Source organism: Pinus tabuliformis, chromosome 7 (genome assembly GCF_031772625.1).
Source record: "Pinus tabuliformis cultivar Carrire ecotype Pingquan chromosome 7, CPIR1, whole genome shotgun sequence".
In the NCBI taxonomy this organism is placed as follows: domain Eukaryota; kingdom Viridiplantae; phylum Streptophyta; class Pinopsida; order Pinales; family Pinaceae; genus Pinus; species Pinus tabuliformis.
In genome coordinates this window covers 1,805,020,074-1,805,041,624 of record NC_142293.1, presented here as the reverse complement: position 1 = coordinate 1,805,041,624, position 21,551 = coordinate 1,805,020,074, and the positions used below count along the sequence as shown (strand labels likewise).

Genomic DNA, 21,551 nt, shown 5'->3' with positions numbered 1-21,551 from the left:
GGTACAAATATTTTCATCCCTATAAAACCAGCGATTTAATTTATATAACTATACTAATTACTTATAATTAATAAATTGTTTTTTTTGTCATTTTCATTATTCTTTTTCCACTTTCTACTATAAACAACATATTACAAGAGAAAATCATTAATATATAACTACTACATTTTCATACTGAAATGTTTTTTAAAATAGAGTTAAAATACAATAGTTGCTTGTAGTGAGAAAATTGTTATTTTAAATCATTAATGTATATAACTACTCCATTTTCTTATAAAAATAATTTTAAAAATAAAATTGAGATATCTTTTCTTCAAAATCTTTTTCTTATAAAAATAATTTTAAAAATAAAATTGAGATATCTTTCTTTCAACATCTTTTTCTTATAAAAATAATTTTAAAAATAAAATCGAGATATCTTTCTTTCAACATCTTTTTCTTATAAAAATAATTTTAAAAATAAAATTGAGATATCTTTCTTTCAACATCTCTGTTTTCGGTGTCGTTAGTTTCATAATTAATAATTTTTGACATATTAATTTTTCAACAACCTCCTGATGTGAGACTTATTATGCCTTTTTTTTTTGTTTTTTAATGTAACTTAATATGTTTGTGTTCAAAATGGAGTTGTCTATAATGCGACTTTTTGAGATTCCGGTGACGGAATCCGGCGGAAGAAATTGAGATGAAATCATGATTTGTTGCAGTTAAAATGGTTTTTTAACTGCATATTCGGATTCAGCACCCTGAAAAACCCCTGGGACGCTTTCATTGTGCAGAAATTAGCTATCAAACTTGGATTCCAATAAATTACTGCCGGATTTTCACCGGAAAAAATCGCTGGAAAGGCTTTCAAAAAGTCGCGTTAAAGACTACTCCGTTCAAAATATATACGAAACCCTTTGTCATTTGTTCTTGAAGTGACCACGGACAGTACAAGATAGACTTTTTAGGCAACTCCTATTTCGTCTGACATGCGAGGGGAATATGAGTTGCATTGCATTTATATTTCCTTCAAAATTGACTTTGACATGTTAGCAGCAAGGCACCTCTTATTCCCCTCCCATGTCTGTCAGACGCATTTATATTTCAATAAGGGTGAAAATAGGAACCGCCGACTTTTTAGCCTCCGAAAAAGAGATTCGGGTGATTGGTGTATTCTATTTATTTAAAGGTTCGGGTGACAGTACAAGATAGAGACTTTTAGCCCTTTGAAAAAAAGAATACTTGGAGGGTTACTGAGCTGGTCAGTGGATATGCGATAAGCGATTCGTCAGATTTTACAGCGCTGTTCGGTCGAAGACTACGACAGAAGGAGATGCCACACGATAATTTGGATGATGGGTTTTAATGATTGTATTTTTTTAGTTAAAGACTAATTTTTATCAATCTACCTGTTAATGTTCTGAGAAAGGATAAAAAATTGGGAACAGAAAAACAAGACACTTTCCAAGACAACATGATATTCTATTTAATCAAGAGCTGAGAGCGTTTATGGTAAGGCTTCATATATTTTTAAAATAAATTTTTAAATTTTTTTATTTCTGTGTATATAGTAACTTGAAAGCTTATTGCACTTCAAAAGCCTGGGAATAGAAATACACGATTCATCCGGAGTGCGATAGAAAGAGATTCGACCAACCATGTGGCTTAGTCGTGAATCACACTTAAATGTACGAAAAAGCAAAAAACGCGGAAAATGAAATACACTATTCTTCCAACTGCGACAGAAACTTTGACATCGTAAACATCGATGACGTCACAAATAAGGGGTGCGAAACGGTCCCAAATATATATACATATATCTTTTTGAAACTACGCACATTTTGACTTTGTGTGTAAAGAGATTACATTTTTCCGCTTAGACATCACGTCATGGTAAAGTTACAGAAAGCCGTACATCCTGTTACGTTTGCGATGTTCTTGGTTTACTGTTTACTGTTTTTGCAAATATGAGATATCCAATGGATATGATAAAAAAGACAATAAATCATTGGCTCATTTGCATATATACATATATACCAATAATTGATTCACTTACACAATGCTTAATATTTGATCACTGCTAGATATTTACCTATATATAAGTAACCCAGGTAAGGTGGATCTCGCAGAATTTCAGTTCATTATTTTGAGCTGCCTCACTTTTTAGTGTATCATATCATATCGAGTAGGAATGGCTCTCGTTTCTATCGCACCGCTGGCTCCCAGATGGCGCGTGCACAAATCGTTGGTCAGTCCTAGTGAGGTTAAGGGCGTCCGCAGAACGATCGCAACTTCGATCCGAATGTGTCGGACAATATCCGATGATGGTATACAGAGACGCATAGCCAATCATCATTCCAACCTCTGGGACCATAATTTCATACAGTCCCTCTCAACGCCTTATGGGGTAATTTTCATCTTTGAAGTTTTTCTTTCGTGCATTCCTACTTCACTCACAATTGAAATTCTTTTATTTACATTACTGAATGTATATGGGTGGGTCAGACAACTTCGTACCATGAACGTGCTCAGAAACTTATTGGAGAAGTAAAAGAGATGATCAATTCAATCTCGGTTAAAGATGGAGAATTAATCACTCCCTGCAATGATCTCCTTATGCGCCTCTCTGTAGTCGATAGCATTGAACGTTTGGGAATCGATAGGCATTTCAAAAGTGAAATAAAATCAGCGCTGGATTATGTTTACAGGTAAGTCATCGCAGCGTTGTCATCATTATTTATTTATACTTCATAAATTTCCAGCGGTGTTTCAATTGTATATTTATTTTGCTCAACGAATAAACTGATGTACTATGTCATATTTATTAGTTGAAAATAATTAATATTATTTTGTATTAATGGAGAAATGGTTACACAAGTTGTAACGTATCTCCTTAGATTAGGATTTGTTCCTAGAGTTTAGGAGTTTGGTTCAACTTCCTGAGTTATAGTAATGTACTTAATGATGTAATTGCTCATTTGATGAATGTAGAGTGTACAGAGAGAGTTCTCTTTGTTTGACTGTAGTCTCCAGGTGCAGTGCTCACCTATGAGCTGTAACTTCTTCTTTTTCAATTCAAGTCTAATTTTTATCTTGGTATCAGAGCATAGAGTAGGGATAGCCATAACTTTTTTTAGGATGCATCATTGATTACAGAACTGTAGTGGTGGTGGAGTGTACAGAAGCATTCTATAATCAGGTGGACTGCAGTAACACTTGAAGACAGGTCTCAGATCACTGATCATCTCTGAGCGGAAAATAGGGTTGGCGCGGTTTCGTCGCGAACAGTCGCGCCATTTTTGAGCGGAAGAAAGGGTTGGCGCTGTTTATTAAGGAACAGTCGTGCCATTTGGCGCGGTTTTGAGAGCAATAGTCACGCCAACGTGCCAGGAAGTGCTATTGGCGCGGAAAATCAAGCGTTAATCGCGCCAATTTCGTAAGACGCGTCGATTTTGTTTTCGGCGCAGGTATTTCGCTGTCGAGAAGCGCCAGCCTCTTTCTCTGTGGAAAATCTGCAATTTTTGCAGATCGACCTTGCCCGGTGGTGGCACTTTGAAATTTCAGATCTGTTCAGTGGCAGCAGATTGGATTTGCCCGGTGGTGGCGCATTGGAGTTCCGGATCTGTTTGGTGGCAGCAGATCGGACTTGCCCGGTGGTGGCGCATTGGAGTTCCTGATCTACTCGGTGGCAGCAGATCGGATTTGCCCGGTGGTGGCGCATTGGAGTTCCGGATCTGTTTGGTGGCAGCAGATCGGACTTGCCCGGTGGTGGCGCATTGAAGATACAATTTTTTTTTCTCAGCAAAACAGAGGTTCGGATCTGGTATGTGGTGATTTTTTTTAGTGTGTCCTGAAAGTGTACAGTTGGATAGACTTATTCATCAGAGGATCAGAAATTTTATCAATCCAATATGAATAACAGTATAGAATCGTATCTCCACGAGTCTGGCAAACTCGATGGATCGAATTTCACCAACTGGAAATTCAAGATGCAGACTTTACTTGAAAGTGCAAATGCGTGGTCGATCGTTACAGGAAATGAGCTGAGATCAGGATCAGCCACACAAGAACAAGATTGGGATAAAAGGGAGACAAAAGCAAAGGTCATATTGAAGATGTCCGTCAAGGACAATGTTATCCCACATATTAGAGACTGTAAATCGGCCACTGACATTTGGACGATGATCAAAAACCTATACCAGACGCAGAATACAAACCGTGTCTTGTCACTCAAAGGCAAGCTGTTTGCATTGAAGATGGAGGAGAATGAGTCCGTTGCTGGATTCATTGCTAGAGTCAAAGACCTGAAGGACAAATTGGGAGATATCAGAGAGAAAGTTTCTGATTCAGATCTGGTCACGATCACGTTGAACAGAATGACTGATGAATACCAGATGTTTATCATAGGGCTGTCAACAAGGGAGAAAGCCCCTTTATTTGAAAAACTGACAGGGATTCTGATACAAGAAGAAGAGCGACGACAAAATTTGAAATCACAGAGAAATGACCTTGCTCTGATGGCAAAAAGGAGACAGTATAGAGGGAAGCAGCATTAGCAACCGCAGTAGCAGCAAAAAGGAGTAAACACATTTCAAAAGAGACCGTTTAAAGGTATGTCTGCTAATAATTTTCCCAGCAAGAAATGTTTTTACTGTGGAAAACCTGGTCATCAGATTAAACATTGTTATAAGAGGCAAGCAGACGAAAGAAGAAACAAACAGAGAAAACATAAGGGTTACTTTGTTAAGGAAGAAGAGGAACATAGCCACGAACTTTGACTGTTTATAGTCGATTGTGCTCTTTCAGCTTCAAAGGGAGATGAGGACGACATATGGTATGTTGACTCGGGCACATCCTCACATATGACTGGTAAGAAGGATTGGTTTGAATTTCTTGAAGAAACTTCATGTGGGTCAAAAATCTATTTAGGAGATGATAGTGGACATGAGATCAAAGGATATGGTGACATTCCTATAAAATTACCTAGCGTGACATTAGACACCTTAAAAATGTATTGTATGTTCCAAGAATTAAGAAAAATTTGGTCTCTGTCTCAATGATTACTGATCAGGACATGCAAGTTCAATTCTTCAAGACTAACTGTGTCATTAAGGATAGCCAGATGGAAACAGTTGCAACAGGAGTGCGCGTGGGGAGCCTGTATAGACTAGATGTGAAGAGTATGCCACAGCAAGCAATGGTTGCAGCTGGATCGACAGCTGAAAATCTCTGGGATCAGAGATTCAGCCATCTTAATCTATAAGACCTCATCCTACTTCAAAGAAAAGGTATGGTCGATGGACTCCCTGTTTTCCATAATGTTAAGCTGGATTGTGATGGATGTGCATTAGGGAAAATGCATAGAGAGGAGTTCCCTTTGCATGTTAATAGAAAGGAAAGAGACATTTTAGAACTAGTGCATACAAACATCTGTGGACCTATGCAAACCAGGTCATTAGGAGGAGCATATTACTTTCTCTTATTTACAGATGATTGCACTAGATTTTCATGGATATACTTTCTGAGTAAAAAGAGTTAAGCCTTTCAGTATTTTAAAGAGTTTAAATCCATGGTAGAAAACCAGACAGGAAAAAGGATAAAAATTCTCCGCTCAGGTCAAGGGGGAGAATACAGGTTGGGAGAGTTCATGGATTTCTGCAAGCATCATGGGATTGTGCAACAGTTTACAGTGCTCCACACTCCACATCAAAATGGAGTGGTAGAACGGAAGAACAGAACTCTTATGGAGTGCGCAAGGAGCATGCTTCAAGGTAAGGGTCTATCAAATGGTCTTTGGGCAGAAGCTATTAACACTGCTGTGTATTTAAAGAATAGGAGTCCTACTAGATGTCTAGGCTTCAAAACCCTTTTTGAAGCATTGTTTGGATTCAAACTAGTAGTGAGTCATTTAAGAATATTTGGGTCAAAATCTTATGCTCATATACCTAAGGCAGATAGGAAGAAGTTAGATCCTAAAGCCCTGAAATGTATATTTGTTGGATATGGCACTGAGTTCAAGGCATATAAGTTATTTAATCTTGTGACTCACAAGGTTTTTGCAAGTAGAGATGTCATATTTCATGAACAGGTTGAAGAAGGAAAGAGTGACTCTAACAGTGATTGGCACATTCCATTGCTAATGGAAGAAAACAGTGACGAAGATGAAGAGTAGGAGGAGAAACAAGAAGAAGAAGTAACAGACAATGTAATCAATGAAGATGCAAGCCCAGAAAAGGCTGAAATAGACAGAATTGAGGTAAGTCCCCTACCAAGGAGATCAGGTAGGAAGACTCAATTATCATCTAAATTGAAAGACTATGCATTAATGTCAAAGATTTTAAACATTATAGAACCTGCAAATTATGAGGAAGCAAGTAAATCTGATGCGTGGAGGGCTACAATGTATGAGAAAATAGAATCAATAAATAGAAACGATACTTGGGATTTGGTTGAATTGCCTGAAGGTAAAACCCCCATAGGATGCAAATGGCTGTATAAACCAAAAATAAATGCAGATAGGAGTATAGAGAAACTTAAAGCTAGACTGGTCGCAAAGGGTTACTCACAGAAAGAGGGAATAGATTTCGATGACACCTTTGCTCCTGTAGCCAAATTAAACACCATTAGAATGCTAATTTCCTTAGCAACAAAACGCAAATGGCAGCAACACCAGCTAGATGTTAAGTCTGCATTTCCGAATGGTGACTTGAAGGAAGAAATTTATATAGTACAGCCTGAAGTTTTTGTGAAAAAGGGGCAGGAACATCTTGTGTGTAAATTGAAAAAGGCACTTTATGGTTTAAAACAGGCACCTAGGTCGTGGTATGAGAAAATTGACTCATTTTTTGTTCAGCATGGCTTTCATAGGAGCTTGAATGATCCAAATCTGTATACCAAGTTTAATAAATAGAGGCAAATTATTTTGATTTCTTTGTATGTATATGATATGATCATAACAGGGAATGCTAACAATCTAATCAAAGAAATCAAACAGCAGATGTCACAAGTGTTTGAGATGAAAGATCTCGGAAACCTTCATTATTGCTTGGGATTGGAGGTATGGAAAGACTCTGGACAAACTTTTCTTACTCAAGGGAAGTATGCCAGAAGCTTGTTGGAAAGGTTCAAAATGGAGCAGTGCAGATCAGCGGCAACACCCTTACAGCAGAACTTAAAGTTGAGCAGTGACGACGGTACTAAAGAGGTGGATGCTACCATGTACAGACAGCTAGTTGGCAGTTTGATATATCTGACTACAACTAGACTAGATTTGGCATATTCTATTAGTGTGTTGAGCCAGTTCATGTCAAAACCACTCGAAAGTCACTGGGTCGCAGCAAAAAGTGCGTTGAGGTATCTTAGTGGTACTAGTAATTATGGCATTTCGTACACTGACACTTCTGGTGTTATTTTAGTAGGTTTTTTAGATTCTGATTGGGCAGGTAACTTGGATGATCAAAGATCTATCACAGGTTACGTATTCAGCATTGGATCCGGGGTCATAGCATGGAGCAGCAAAAAGCAGCACATTGTAGCTCTATCTTCATGTGAAGCTGAGTACCGAGCATTGTGTGCAGCCACATGTGAAGCTATCTGGTTGAGAAGACTTCTCAACGATGCAGAAGAAGAGCAGAAAGAATCACCTATTATCAAAACTGACAACCAGAGTACCATCAAACTTGAATACAATCCAGTTTTTCATAAAAATACCAAGCATATCGATACTCAGGATCATTTGTTCGAGAGAAACAATAGTCAAAAGAGATATGTGTTTAATATTGTAAAACTTGTGATAGCATGGCTGATATTTTTACTAAGCCTCTTGGGCGTGTAAAGTTTGAATTGTTTAGAGGGATGCTAGGAGTTCAGGATAATCCTTTCTCCATTAAGAGGGGGAGTTGAAAATAATTAATATTATTTTGTATTAATGGATAAATGGTTACACAAGTTGTAACGTATCTTCTTCATTTAGGATTTGTTCCTAGAGTTTAGGAGTTTGGTTGCAACTCCCTGAGTTCTAGTAATGTACTTAATGATGTAATTGCTCATTTGATGAATGTAGAGTGTACGGAGAGAGTTCTCTTTGTTTGAGTGTAGTCTCCAGGTGCAGTACTCACCTGTGAGCTGTAACTCCTCCTTTTTCAATTCAAGTCTGATTTTTATCTTTATTTTCAAAATCTAGAAAAATTTTGTAATATTTTGATAAATTCTAGTAGAGATTTTTGTAAATCCAAGTTATAGTTGTTAAACTTCAATATTTTGGGTGCTCTAAAGGTTTTTGATGGTACTGAATCTATTTCCACTTTCAAACACATGATTTAAACATTCCTTGCGTAAGATTTGTTGAAAAAAAATTACCCAGATTCCAACAAAAAATAGATCCAGACAATTCGACCTAAAATAATCATCCACACAATTAGACTTAAAATAATCATTCCAACAATTCCTCCAACTCAATAAACTTGTCTTATATTTTTTTAAATCCATCCATTCTCTTTTCTTTATATACCCTTTCCATATCCTCATATATTTTCCCATTGTTTTCCACCTTCCCATCTTCATATATTTTCTACAATATTTGTTCCACTGCAATCCTCATACTTATTCTATTTTTTGTTTTTCAAAATAAAAATAAAAAACTTCGTTTTCATTAAAAGAAAAGTTTTCATTTACATAGCTTTTCTTCTAATATGTCCATCCCACAAAACTATGTCTCAAAACAACTTGATACACTGCAGATCCTCGGCTAATCAGTAAGAATACGAATCCTCAGACTCATGCTTATTCATATATATAAGATAATAATATCCTTCATCTTAAATTGAACAATTATTTCTGTTAACCGTATACAAGATACCATGTCATGTTTTAGTTGCCTTACTTGAGACCATACAAAAGGCTGCAAATACAAATTTATTTCTATATTCTTCCCAAACAAATTTATTGATTTAATTTTAGCAGTTGCTTTTATTGAACTTCTTTTTCCTTCAATATGAGGTTGACTTATTATTATTGTCCTTGTCTATATTAGGTAGTTTACCTGGACCCTTATTTGTTTGTTATGTTTTGATCACCACCCTTCTGGTTATCTTTTTAACTCAATTCAATTCTTCTTGTAAATATATTCTCACATTAGGAAGATTCTTACAAGTACAAATAACTTTGACATGAAGTTGGAAATCCAGTCAGTGCCATGATCTGCAGCTGTTATCTTTTCCTCAACTGCATCAAGTTGATCACTAATCTATGTGAGCATGACAAGGTAATCTGTGACTGAATCCAATTATTCTGAATTGGTTCCGTAACATTTCTATTGTTGTTTTTTTCTCAAACAGATGAAGGAAACAATGATCTTTAAGTGTATCCATAACCTTCTGCTTGATTTTCATTCATTTCTTTTTATGAATTATGAATTCTTGCAGATCTCTATATAAATGTACATCGAATCCTTGCCAATACTTCAGAATTTTTTCTCTTCCTGTAAAAAATGTAATCCTAATTTAGAAATTCGAGGGCACATAAAATCTATCCTCGTTTCAATTTCGAGGAATCTGAAAAATTAGCTTTTAAAAGAAATATTGAAATCCTCTTACTGTTGACCATTTTCTATAGTTATTGGAACGAAAAAGGCATTGGGTGTGGAAGAGATAGTGTTGTTGCCGATCTCAACTCAACTGCCTTGGGGTTTCGAACTCTTCGACTACACGGATACCCGGTGTCTTCAGGTATACATAAAAATCTATTAATCCTTGAAGTTCTTTATGATAGCTCTGAACTTCCTTCTACTGGCAGACATTTATTGCTAATACATTATATGTTAAAATCAGATGTGCTAGAACACTTCAGAGAACAAAAAGGGCAGTTTGCATGTTCGGCCATTCAAACAGAGGGAGATATAAGAAGTGTTCTCAACTTATTTCGGGCTTCCCAAATTGCCTTTCCGGGAGAGAAAGTTATGGAAGAGGCAGAAATCTTCTCTACAATATATTTAAAAGAAGCCATACTAAAGCTTCCGGTCTGCGGTCTTTCACGAGAGGTGAGGGGGTCATACTATCATCATAACATGACATAGCCTAATTTACAGATATGTTGTGATCTGTATTTTACAATTTAAATTTTGTTGTTGTCAGATATCGTACGTTCTGGAATATGGTTGGCATATAAATTTGCCAAGATTGGAAGCAAGGAACTACATCGACGTATTTGGACAGGACCCCATTTATTTGTAGGTCCATGATTTCATCGTGTAACAACATTTTTTATTCGCAAAGTTCCATGGATCCACTTATGTTGAGAGAAATCCAAAGCCTTATTAAATCTGGATGAAGATGGATATATGTTCTTTGATACATAAACAGATACAGTTAGGCCATTTGATGTTGTTTTGTCCATTAAGCCAAGGGACATTGTTGCTTTTCACAAAAAAACTGTGTTAACAATTTAGATTTCCTGTCAAATTTTCAATTAATGTTCGTTACATTTGTTTGTTTCCAGGACGCCAAATATGAAGACCCAAAAACTTCTAGAACTTGCAAAGTTGGAGTTCAATATGTTTCACTCTTTACAACAGCAAGAGCTAAAACTTCTCTCCAGGTGATGTGATGAATTATGTCATCGGATAGTAGGTGATGTGATGAATTATGTCATCGGATAGTATCTGTTTAGAAGACAAACTAGGATTTGAGTGGTCTACTGTAAAATAACGTGAAATCTATGAACTTTGTGTGTAGATGGTGGAAAGATTCGGGTTTCTCTCAAATGACCTTCCCTCGGCATCGTCACGTGGAATATTACACTTTGGCATCTTGCATTGACAGTGAACCTCAACATTCTTCGTTCAGACTTGGATTTGCCAAAATAAGTCATCTTGGCACGGTTCTTGACGATATTTACGACACCTTTGGAACGATGGATGAGCTAGAACTCTTCACAGCGGCAGTTAAGAGGTTGTACTGGCGATGACCAATTCAAAGAATTTTAGAAGAATGTAAGCTTCATCACTCCATTAATCTTTAGGAACTAATTTACTTGACCAAAATTTGTGTTTATATGATCAGGTGGCATCCGTCTGCGACGGAGTGGCTTCCAGAATATATGAAAGGAGTATATATGGTGCTTTACGAAACCGTTAACGAAATGGCAGGAGAAGCAGAAAAGTCTCAAGGCCGAGACACGCTCAGCTATGCCCGAAAGGCTGTATGTACAGTAATAAAGCATACATACACAACTATTTCTCTGTGAGAACGTAATGTGATTATTAGTTCATTTGCTTTGCTTGTGCTGTTTCCTGTGCAGTTGGAGGCTTATATTGATGCTTATATGAAAGAAGCGAAGTGGATTTTCAGTGGTTTTTTGCCAACATTTGAGGAGTACCTGGATAACGGGAAAGTTAGTTTCGGTTATCGCATTGGCACATTGCAACCCATTCTGACGTTGCGCATTCCCTTTCCTCATTACATCCTACAAGAAATAGACTTTCCTTCGAGGCTCAGTGATGTGGCATGTTCCATTCTCCGACTAAAAGGCGACATTCACACTTACCAGGTATATCTTGTTAACGGAAGGAATTTTTCTTTGGATTGCATGATTGGTTAGTTTTTCTTTGCATTGCATGATTGGTTCTAATTTAGAGTTGGATAAACGATTTACTGGCATGGAAAGTGCAGGCTGAGAGGAGCCGTGGAGAAAAATCTTCGTGTATATCATGTTATATGGAAGACAATCCCGAGTCAACAGAGGAAGATGCGATCAATCATATCAACTCCACGGTGAACAAATTACTAAAGGAACTAAATTGGGAGTATCTGAGACCTGATCGCAATGTTCCAATCACTTCCAAGAAACATGCATTTGACATTCTGAGAGCTTTCTACCATCTCTACAAATACCGAGATGGCTTCAGCGTTACCAACTATGAAATAAAGGATTTGGTCATGACAACTGTCATTGAGCCTGTGCCTTTATAACTACAAATTTAATCTACATGTTATGCATGGCAATAAAGCCTCATCAGATGCTTGAAGCTCAAGAATGTAGGGTCGGGGTCCTCATCAGATGATTGAAGCTAAGAATGTAGGGTAGGGGTAAACTTTTTAGTTATGTTGCCACTTTTGAAATATACATGTAATGATTTTAACATTATGGGATGGAGATAATGTAAAATATTAGGTTTTAAAAGGGACTCATGTTATTGTGAATAAAATCATTTGAGCCCTATTTTTGTGAGTTATATAATGATCAGAATAAAAAATTTAGAAAAGTAATTCATATCTCAATTCTAAAAAGGAGGATTTAGAAATTTTGAATATAAATGTATGAAGTTAAATGAAATTTGATTTCAGAGGGAATGATTTAACGGATTAATAATAGTGGGTTCACTGAATCAGAAATTAAGTGGAGACGAAAGCCTTTCTGTCCTTCCATGCATGGGATTCAGGAAGGATGGGATTCAATTCTTGAAACTAGTTCTCTTCAAATTCTATTTACAATAAATTGGTAACCAGTGCTATGCTCAAAACAATAACTCTAAATTCATAAATAAACTCCTAAACATGTATTCTCTCAACTATGCATATGGTTCAAAAATAAAATTGAAAACCTTACTCGCCACCATGCAAAACAACAATGTGATGTGAGAGCAATTCCAACATAGTTATCAGTCATCATGTGGGAAGCAATCAAGGATGTGGAGGCCTTTTTAATTGCTTTGATCGCTTGTCACATACCGTGGGATGAACATGCTGTCACTCGTTGCACTAGTTCACTTGAAAACATCAGAACATGTAATAATTTGGATGGAATACCAAACATCCATCACATCAAAGATGATTTTGTAAATGTTAAAGTCTACATTCATCAATAATATATTAAAATTTTATAATTATTTAATTATTTAATTATTTTAATGTTATAATCAGATAATTAATTAAATTATTTAATTATTTTAATATTATATAGTTATTTAATTAATTAATTTAATTATTTGAATATTATATAATTATATAATTATTTTAATATTATATATTTGATGATTAATTAATGAGGTAGTCTAACTTTTAATTATTTAACACAATGGACGTTGTCGTGGGTGGAAAATATTTGTAAAAAGTAAGCCGTGCATTATTTGAAAAGAGATTTGTATAAACCAAAATGCACATTAAAGTGAAATGTACAATTTTTAGATTTACATTATTATTATTATTTGTGCATTGTTTAGTTGTTCACTATTTGTTACACTGAATGTACATTATTTATAAATATAAATGAAATGTAGATAATTTATATATATATTAAATATTGAACTGAAATGAAATGTAAATTATAAAAGAAATGTAGATTATTGTGTGCATTGTAAATGGAATTTATATTTATATATAAATGAAATATATATATATAAATAAATAAGTAAAATGAACATTATTTATATGAAAAATGAAATGTAAAATAATATTAAAGTGAAATGAAATAAAATGTAATGTAAATTATAAAAGAAATGTAGGTCATTGTGTACATTGTAAATGAAATGTATATCCACATTTACATATAAATGAAATCTACAATATACATCTCTACATTGTTTATATATATATAAAAGTAAAATGTACAAAATTTATATGAAGAAATGAAATGAGATATATCTATATATTCCTCAGATTTGTGTGACGAGAGGGTGATTGCAAAGACTAGTTCGATGCAAACTCATGTAATCTCTTAGGCACATGTTGGCTCCAACTCGACTTATTTCTGGCATCATAACAGTTCACATCATCTGGTGACTTCTTGAGCAACTCGAGCTCTGTTGTTTTCTTCTTTTGGTAAATGGCTCGCAAAATATCTTTTTTCTTTGGAAATTTCCAGTGTGATAACACCATTGCAACTCAACCTAAGAGACACCTTTCATCATCTTTCATGAGTCTACTGTCGAGACACCTCGAGGCCTTGCCTTCCTATGGAACTCATACGGTTCCATCTTTTTTAAAAACAATATAAGCTCTGATTGCCCCCTCGAGGGGCGGAGTACTCTTGTCTTATCTATCTGGTTTCCTTGCATTGAGGCAGAGATGAAACTCATGGCTATAAATACTACAAATTTAGCTTAGATAATATAATTTAGCCATGCTTACTATATATATATATATAGTCTCTGTAGTCTAGGATCTCTGCGGCCCATAAGTTGCAAGCCATAGTGTACCCTGCCATCATCTATAACAGAGAAGAGCTGAATCCTAGTGATATATTCCGATGAAATGAAGCTTGTGAGGGCTCTTGCCATTGAGCTCCATTGACGCTCTCCATTTTCCCTACCGCCATAAACCCTAGAGAAGAGCTGAAATCGACGACAAAAACAACATAAACGAAACCTGGGTTTACGTAAACCTTATTCATTCTCCTCCCAAATCTCATTACTTTAATGGACTTGCAATGGAATCATGCGTAACCCCATCAAATTGGCGGACTATCTTGAGGGCTCCATATACGATCTGGATCTGTGCGTTAACCCCTCTTGAGAAACAAGAAATCGCACGTACAAAGATGGATTTGAGGTGGTGGAATAGCTAGAAAAGGTAGTGGAGCCAAAGAATTCTGGAGTCCCTCGTTAAGGAAACATAGGAATATAGTAGTTGCTGGAATTACTTCTCCAGTGTGGGCATGGAGAAGCAAGCCCTAACTTCTACAACTCCGATGTATCACTATTTGTCAAGGATTCAACCATTGAGGAGGAAGAACACTCATTCCTATTCTGAGTTCTTTAGCGGATGACCAGCAATCACGTAGAACAGTAAAAATACTTTCAGTCCATCCTGTGAGTCGTGGACTCATGGCGGATGAACGAAAGGGTTAGTTACGCAAAGCCTTTAACTATTTTCTGACAGAGGCCCCTCTCTCTGTTTTGTCGTGTTCAACGGCCGTTTAACTTTTAGCGCGTGGAGATCACCAATCTCTGATATTTGGTGCAGATCCCTTACGCGCGGCAGGAGGCCAAGGCCCGGGACTGAATGAAACCGGGTTGCTAACTCTGGTTAATTTTCGGTTGTCGGTGTTTTAAACTTTTCTTTGAAAATCAGGAATCTGGGGTCATAATATTTTTTATTTTGTTGATCCAATCTGGTTTGTGGGCTATAGTTTATCCAAGGCACGTGCAGACTGTGATCTAGTTTGTTGATATCAGGTGTACACATTCCTTATCTTTTTGTAATACATACCTAGTCATATATTTTCAAGTATGAATAATTCACCACAACTACTAAAGATTACCAAACGTAGACCTAGCACAGTTACTCTATAGAGCCTTTATGAGTATATAGAGTCTTTAGAGAAATGTAGAGAAGAAAGAGAACTCAAGCTACAAAGAGAGTTAGAAACCATGCTGGATAATAAATTCACATCTCTTGAAGACAAGATCCAAAAACAAATAGAAAATAAAATAGAACTATTGGAGAATAAAATGGAGGCAATGAAGACTAGGTTGCAAGTTATAGAAAAACAAACCAAGATATGAACCAAACATCCCAGTAAGGAGATGATGATACTTTAGAGAGTCTTAAAATAAAGGACATGATTAAAGAACTAGAAGAAAAAGTTAATAGCCATCTCACCCTATATAGTGTGGCAAGTAAATTAGATATCAAACCAATTAAAGATGAAATGAAAAATTTGATAGAATTAGACCATGAGCGTAACAAAAGGGCCTTGAACCTTATAATATTCGGTTTGAAAAAGGAGGTAGATGAGGATACTTTATCCATAGCCCAGACATAATTACATAATATATTACAAATTGAAACAATGTGTCTCACGAAAGCAAAAAGGTTGGGGAAATTAACTGAGAATAAAGGAAGGTTGATCCAAATAAAGGTGAGCGCTACTAACTATAAGTATGACATACTTAGTAAAACCTCAAGTCTAAAAGGAATGAGAATATTTATAAATGAAGATCTCATTCCAGAAGATCAAATATAATTAAGAAAGGAGGTTCAAAAGGTAAAAGAAGCTAGGAAGGAAGGAAAATGGGCAATAATTAGATATAGAAAAGCCATTATTCAAGATAGAAACCAAAAATATAGTAATAAATAGCAATTCAACATGCTCCGGATTCTTTCTTGGAATTGTCAGGGTTTTCCATAGAACAAAGGCCCTAAGCTAAGTCGGATCTCGAATGATGTTAATATTATATTGCTTGTTGAAACTTGGGAGCACAAAGAATCTAAGGTCCCTAACATAGATGGCTTTGTACTATGGTCTAACCGGAACAATCGATCCTCTCGTAGAGGCATTGGGGGTATAACTTGCTACATTAAGAAGAATATCTCCCCTCATGCTAGGATTTATAAAAACGACCCTTACAACCAATATTGTTGGATAGCGATTACTGACATTAATGATAAAAATACCTACATAGCAATCTGTTATTTTTCCCCCCATCAATTCTAACTTCTATAAGAAAAAGAATCTAGATAAAATTACTATTAGTCTTTACAATGGTTTAGAGAATGATATTTCTAGCCTAAGGAATGAAGGTAATATCCTTTTAATGGGTGACTTTAATGCTTGAACTTCAAGCAACCAAGTTATTCTTCTAACCAATCATTCCAACCCTATTCCTCTCTCGTTAGATGAAGACCTTACTTTGGCTAGCCGGTACAAAAGGAGCTCTGAAGACCTCGGGGAGAATTTGTTTAGGTCAGAGCTAGTCAAGCTCTGTAGTGCTCAGGATCTCATAATTAAAGAAGTGGCCCAATTCTATCCAGATGACCTGCATCCATGGGTTTGGTAGCAGCATGGTAGACTATGTTATTTCCAATCTCCATTTATACAACGAAATAATAAATTTTGACATCTTAAATGACCACGAGCCTGGCTCTGATCATAGGCCTCTACTTATAACTCTTTATTTTGTCGTGCATAGAGATCCCATTAGAAGATAATCCTTATATCGAAAATAACTTAATCTTTGATAGAAATAAAAATGATCTCTTTCTAAATGAATTAAAAATTACTTTTCTTCCTTTATCTACTATAGACAACATAAAAGACCTCTATCATAATTTTACTACAACCATCTCATATTATATTAACAAGTTCTCAATTGAAGTTTCAAGTAATAAAAGAAATAGCAAAACCAACCCATGGTATGACAAAGATTGTAAAAGTGTGAGGAGAGAAATTAAGGAAGTTGTTGATGAATCTCTTAAAATTAGCAAGATAAAAATATACAAAGCCCTAACTAAAAGGAAAAAAGGCAGTATATTCGTAAAAGACAAGAGAATCTCTTACACCTCACTAAGGTAGCTCCTAAGAAATTTTGGAGGCAGATTCTAACTAGGAAAACTAAAGATAATAATAAAATTGCTTTACACAACTCGAATTCCTATCTTAAAAATCTTTATGAATCTCCAAATGTCATGGATAACTTTGAAACCCTGCTCACAACCAAAGAAGTTTTATCATTAGAAGACATTGATTTCAAGGTTAAATGCCTCGAAAATGGGAAAGCTAAGGACATTGAAGGTTACTAGGCAGAAACATTAAAAATTGGAGGTCCTGTCCTCATCCCCCACATCCAAAATCTTTTTAATCAAGCGGTGAAGCAAGGGTTCTCTAAACCATGCACTCAGAGCCTCATTATCCCTATTTTTAAAAGTGGGGATACAAATAACCCCTCTAACTATCGGGTAGTTATGATCAACCCTCTCTTAGCTAAGTTATATGGTAATATTTTGGAAATGAAGTTGAGCATATGGCTTGAAAGTGAAGGTAAGCGGGCTAAATACCAAGCGGGTTTTATAAGGCAACACTCAACAACTAACCACCTCGTTATGCTTAGGATCATTGTGGAGGAATTCCGCAATAATAAATCCAATCTCTTTTGTTGCTTTATGGACTTTAGAAAGGCTTTCGATATGGTTCCTAGAAACAACCTATGGAATAGACTAAAAGAGCTAAAGGTTCCTTTCGAGTTGAGATTTGTTGCTATAAGGTTATATGAGAATGTAATTGCCAATTTAAAGAGTAATGAGGGGTGATCGAAAGATATTAAGTGTAATATCAGAGTTATACAAGGTTTCCCCCTCTGCTCTAACGTATTTGGCATTTACATCGACAAGCTAGAAGGCTATTTAGAGGAAGAAAGATATGCTAGCACGATCTTAGTTGGGATAGTCATCATCTTTCTTCTATATGCTGACGATATTGTTCTTCTTGCAAGGTACCCATCTGATCTTGATAAGAAAATTAGACTTCTTAAGGATTTCTGCTCTACCATGGGTATGACTATTAGCACTGACAAAACAAAAGTTATGATTATCAAATCCAAGAAGGACACTTACACTAATTTTATGTATGACAATAGTAACTTGGAGGAAGTGTCTTCTTATAAGTACATAGGAATTGATATTCATCACAAGCTCAACTAGAACTATAACATTGATAAAAGGATTAATGGGGGGTGGAAAGATTATTTTGGTCTTGAAAATAATTGTAAAATAGAAAACCTTGTAATGTGGGATAGAAAGAAGTTCATTTTTGAAACTTTAGTCACTCCTGTTATTTTATATGGATGTGAGGTTTGGGGTTGTAGCATCTCTAGAGAATCTTGGAGAAATATTAATCAAATCCAAAAGCGTTTTATAATGTATAACCACAAAATTAAAAGAAATACATCCTATCCTATTCTCCTTATAGAAGTAGGTCTTTCCCCTACCGAGAGCCTAGCTATGACTAGGCTTCTATTGTACAAGCACAAACTCAATAACATAGGAGACCATAAACTTCCTAAGCTAGCTTTAAATTCCATCCAGAACCACCTAAGGCTCAAACAAGGTTGGCATGAAGACACTAGAGCTTGGTTAAACCATTGGGAGATCGACGAGAATGTTTCATTGCAAAACATTAATAAAATGAGAAATATTGTTAGTTCTAATTTGAAAGAAAAATGTGGTGTGAGAAAGATTTAGCAGCTAAAAGAAAATTAAGATATTATAAGGAGGTCATCAACCCCACCCTAGAATATCAATAATATCTCTCTGTTTTAACTAGCTCAAAGAAAAAAATAATATAGCCAAGATTATAATGAACTCTCATGAGCTCCATAGTGAAACAGGTCGTTGGGTAGTTCCTAAAACACCATGCATGGAAAGGATCTGTCATCTCTGTGAGAATATGAACATCGAGGATGAAAATCACTTCCTCTTAAAGTGCCCATGTACAACCACATTAGATCTCGTTTCATAATCTTTGTTTCAATACTGACCTTCCTAGCCTTTTACGATGTAAAAATTATAGTGAGCTCGTGAGGCCTCTCTCCAAGATTTTTGAGCATAGGAATAAAATCTTAAATAAAATAAAATAATAATTCGTTTCTTTAGGTCCGATAGACTAAAGTTCGATTGACCCTTTGTTTTAGCAGTTGTCAATTATTAATTAAATTTAACTAAATTTCTTGGAGGAAGGGACAACTTATAGATATGATTTCTAAGGGGCATTGCTTATTTTCCTTGAATGACTTTAAAAGGTAAACCCTCTTGAATTAGATGTAGAACCACTTGCAACTGAGAAAATTCATTTTACCTTATAGGTTTTAGTGTGATGCAATTTGGGTTGAACTACAGTTGGCATATTTGATGACAATTCATTTATGAAGAGTAAATATTGGAATGGGAAATTCCCATTCTCATCCTTTCCTCTTATCAATTGAAGAGAAAACCTAGAAGGCGAAGGCACAGAAGAGCCAAGGTGATGGGAAAGGACACAAGAGAAATTCTGTATATACACATAGTTGAAATGAATATAGGGTTCGCTTCAATTGTTAGATGAGAAGGAATTTTCTCAACAATTCATTGTTTAAAGCTTCCTATGAAACTAGATTTTTTTTCTCCCCTTCTAAATTCGAAGGTTGTATGACCTTGAGCCAGTGCCCTATGTATTTGAGTGTTAACTACCTTGATAGTGATTGAGGCCACTAAAATCCCCGTGTCAACGTATGTTTCTAGTTTGTATTTTTGTGATTGAATTAAATCATTGTGTGCTTATGGTTAGGCTGATGAACCACTTAGTGCTTACTAAATTGCTGATGAACCACCTTCATTTGGAATCAATCCCTAGCTAAACCATTGGGTGCTTGTAGTTAGGTTGATGACTCACTTAATTCTTGCCAAGTGCTTGCTCACTCACTGATGAACCACCTTCATATAGGAATCAATCCTGGGGTTAAACCAGTAAGAGCTTTTAGTTAGGTTGATGAACCAATTAGTGATTGATAAGTGCTTATTTTTAATTGCCTAATGAACTACCTTTATATTGGAATCAATCCTTGGGTTAAACTACTGGGTACTTGTAGTTAGGCCAATGAACCACTTAGTGCTTTCTAAGTGCTTGCTAACTAGCTAATGAACCACCTTCATAGTGGAATCAATCCTTGGGTTAAACCATTAGGTGCTTGCAATTAGGCTGATGAATAACTTAGTGCTTGCTAAGTTCTTTCTAATTGGGTGATTAACCACCTTCATAGTGGGTTCAATCCTTGGAAACTAAAAAAACCACTCCCCTTTTTAATTTGGGTGATGCCCTGTGATGTGAATCTCAAAGAGTAAGTGAGTCACTCTAGTTCTTACTATCGAAAGGTTAGTTAATGAACCACCTAGACAATGGGATCTCTTTAGTGTTTGACCAAGTTGTTGATGTGAATTTTCCCTTTAGAAGCATCCCCTTGGACTCTGGATCCAACTTCGGGGTCGTTAATTGCAAGAGATATTACAGTGTAGTTGGGCTATGGTTGGGTGGAGAGTGGAAATCCCTCCTTCAATTCCTAACAATTTTAACTCACTAAAATAAGTATAATAATTTATCCATATATGAATATGCTTGTTATGTTAATTGTTAATATATAGTTTTGTATGATTCATGAATGAATGCTTCAATCACTAAATATTCATGGTTTACTAACTAGTTTACTTGTGTAGGATGGTAATGGATGTTTGAATGGTGTATTGGTCTCCATCTTCATGAATTTCATGATCACTTGCATGATTGTGACTATTATCTAAAGTTTACTCATATAACTTGTCATCTAATAAGTTATTAGTTAATTATCTATTTCTGAGTTTTGGAAATTCCTTGCTATGACTTGCTTTGTAGGATGTTTTACATAAGTTTAATCTATAACAATGTAAACTTTGAAGCAAGAACTATAAACTCAAAACAGGAACTTTGGCCAAAAAAACCCCAGAAAAACATGAAAACCAATGCTAAAAATGAAAAGTGTGTATACTTGAATGATGATTTATTTTTTTTTATTTTTTTTTTAGGGTCAATTTTTAACATGTTTTAAAAATGGCAGTGAAAACGAATTTTTTGTGCACAAAATGTGCAGAAAACACCCTAAAAAAGGAAAAGCATTGATACTGGAATGATGGATTTTTTTTAGGGTCAATTTTCAACATTTTTAAAAAAAGTTAGTAAAACGGAATTTTGATGTGCAAAAATTTTGCAAAAAACACCCTCAAAATGAAAAGTGTTGATGCTGGAATAACAATTTTTTTTCTGGGGTAAATTTTCAACATTTTGAAATA

At 35.5% G+C, this 21,551-nt stretch overlaps 1 protein-coding gene across 1 annotated transcript; it reads left to right on the top strand.

The window, feature by feature from the left end:
• Nucleotides 1-2,129: 2,129 nt before the first annotated feature.
• On the top strand, nucleotides 2,130-12,197 carry LOC149255572 ((R)-linalool synthase 1, chloroplastic-like). Its single transcript, XM_089457252.1, has 10 exons — nucleotides 2,130-2,392; nucleotides 2,491-2,693; nucleotides 9,598-9,710; nucleotides 9,813-10,021; nucleotides 10,116-10,210; nucleotides 10,480-10,578; nucleotides 10,716-10,931; nucleotides 11,043-11,181; nucleotides 11,281-11,529; nucleotides 11,652-12,197. Exons 1-10 carry the CDS (start codon nucleotides 2,177-2,179, stop codon nucleotides 11,949-11,951), a joined length of 1,839 nt encoding a protein of 612 aa, XP_089313378.1. The 5' UTR covers nucleotides 2,130-2,176; the 3' UTR covers nucleotides 11,952-12,197.
• The last annotated feature ends 9,354 nt before the right edge of the window (nucleotides 12,198-21,551 follow it).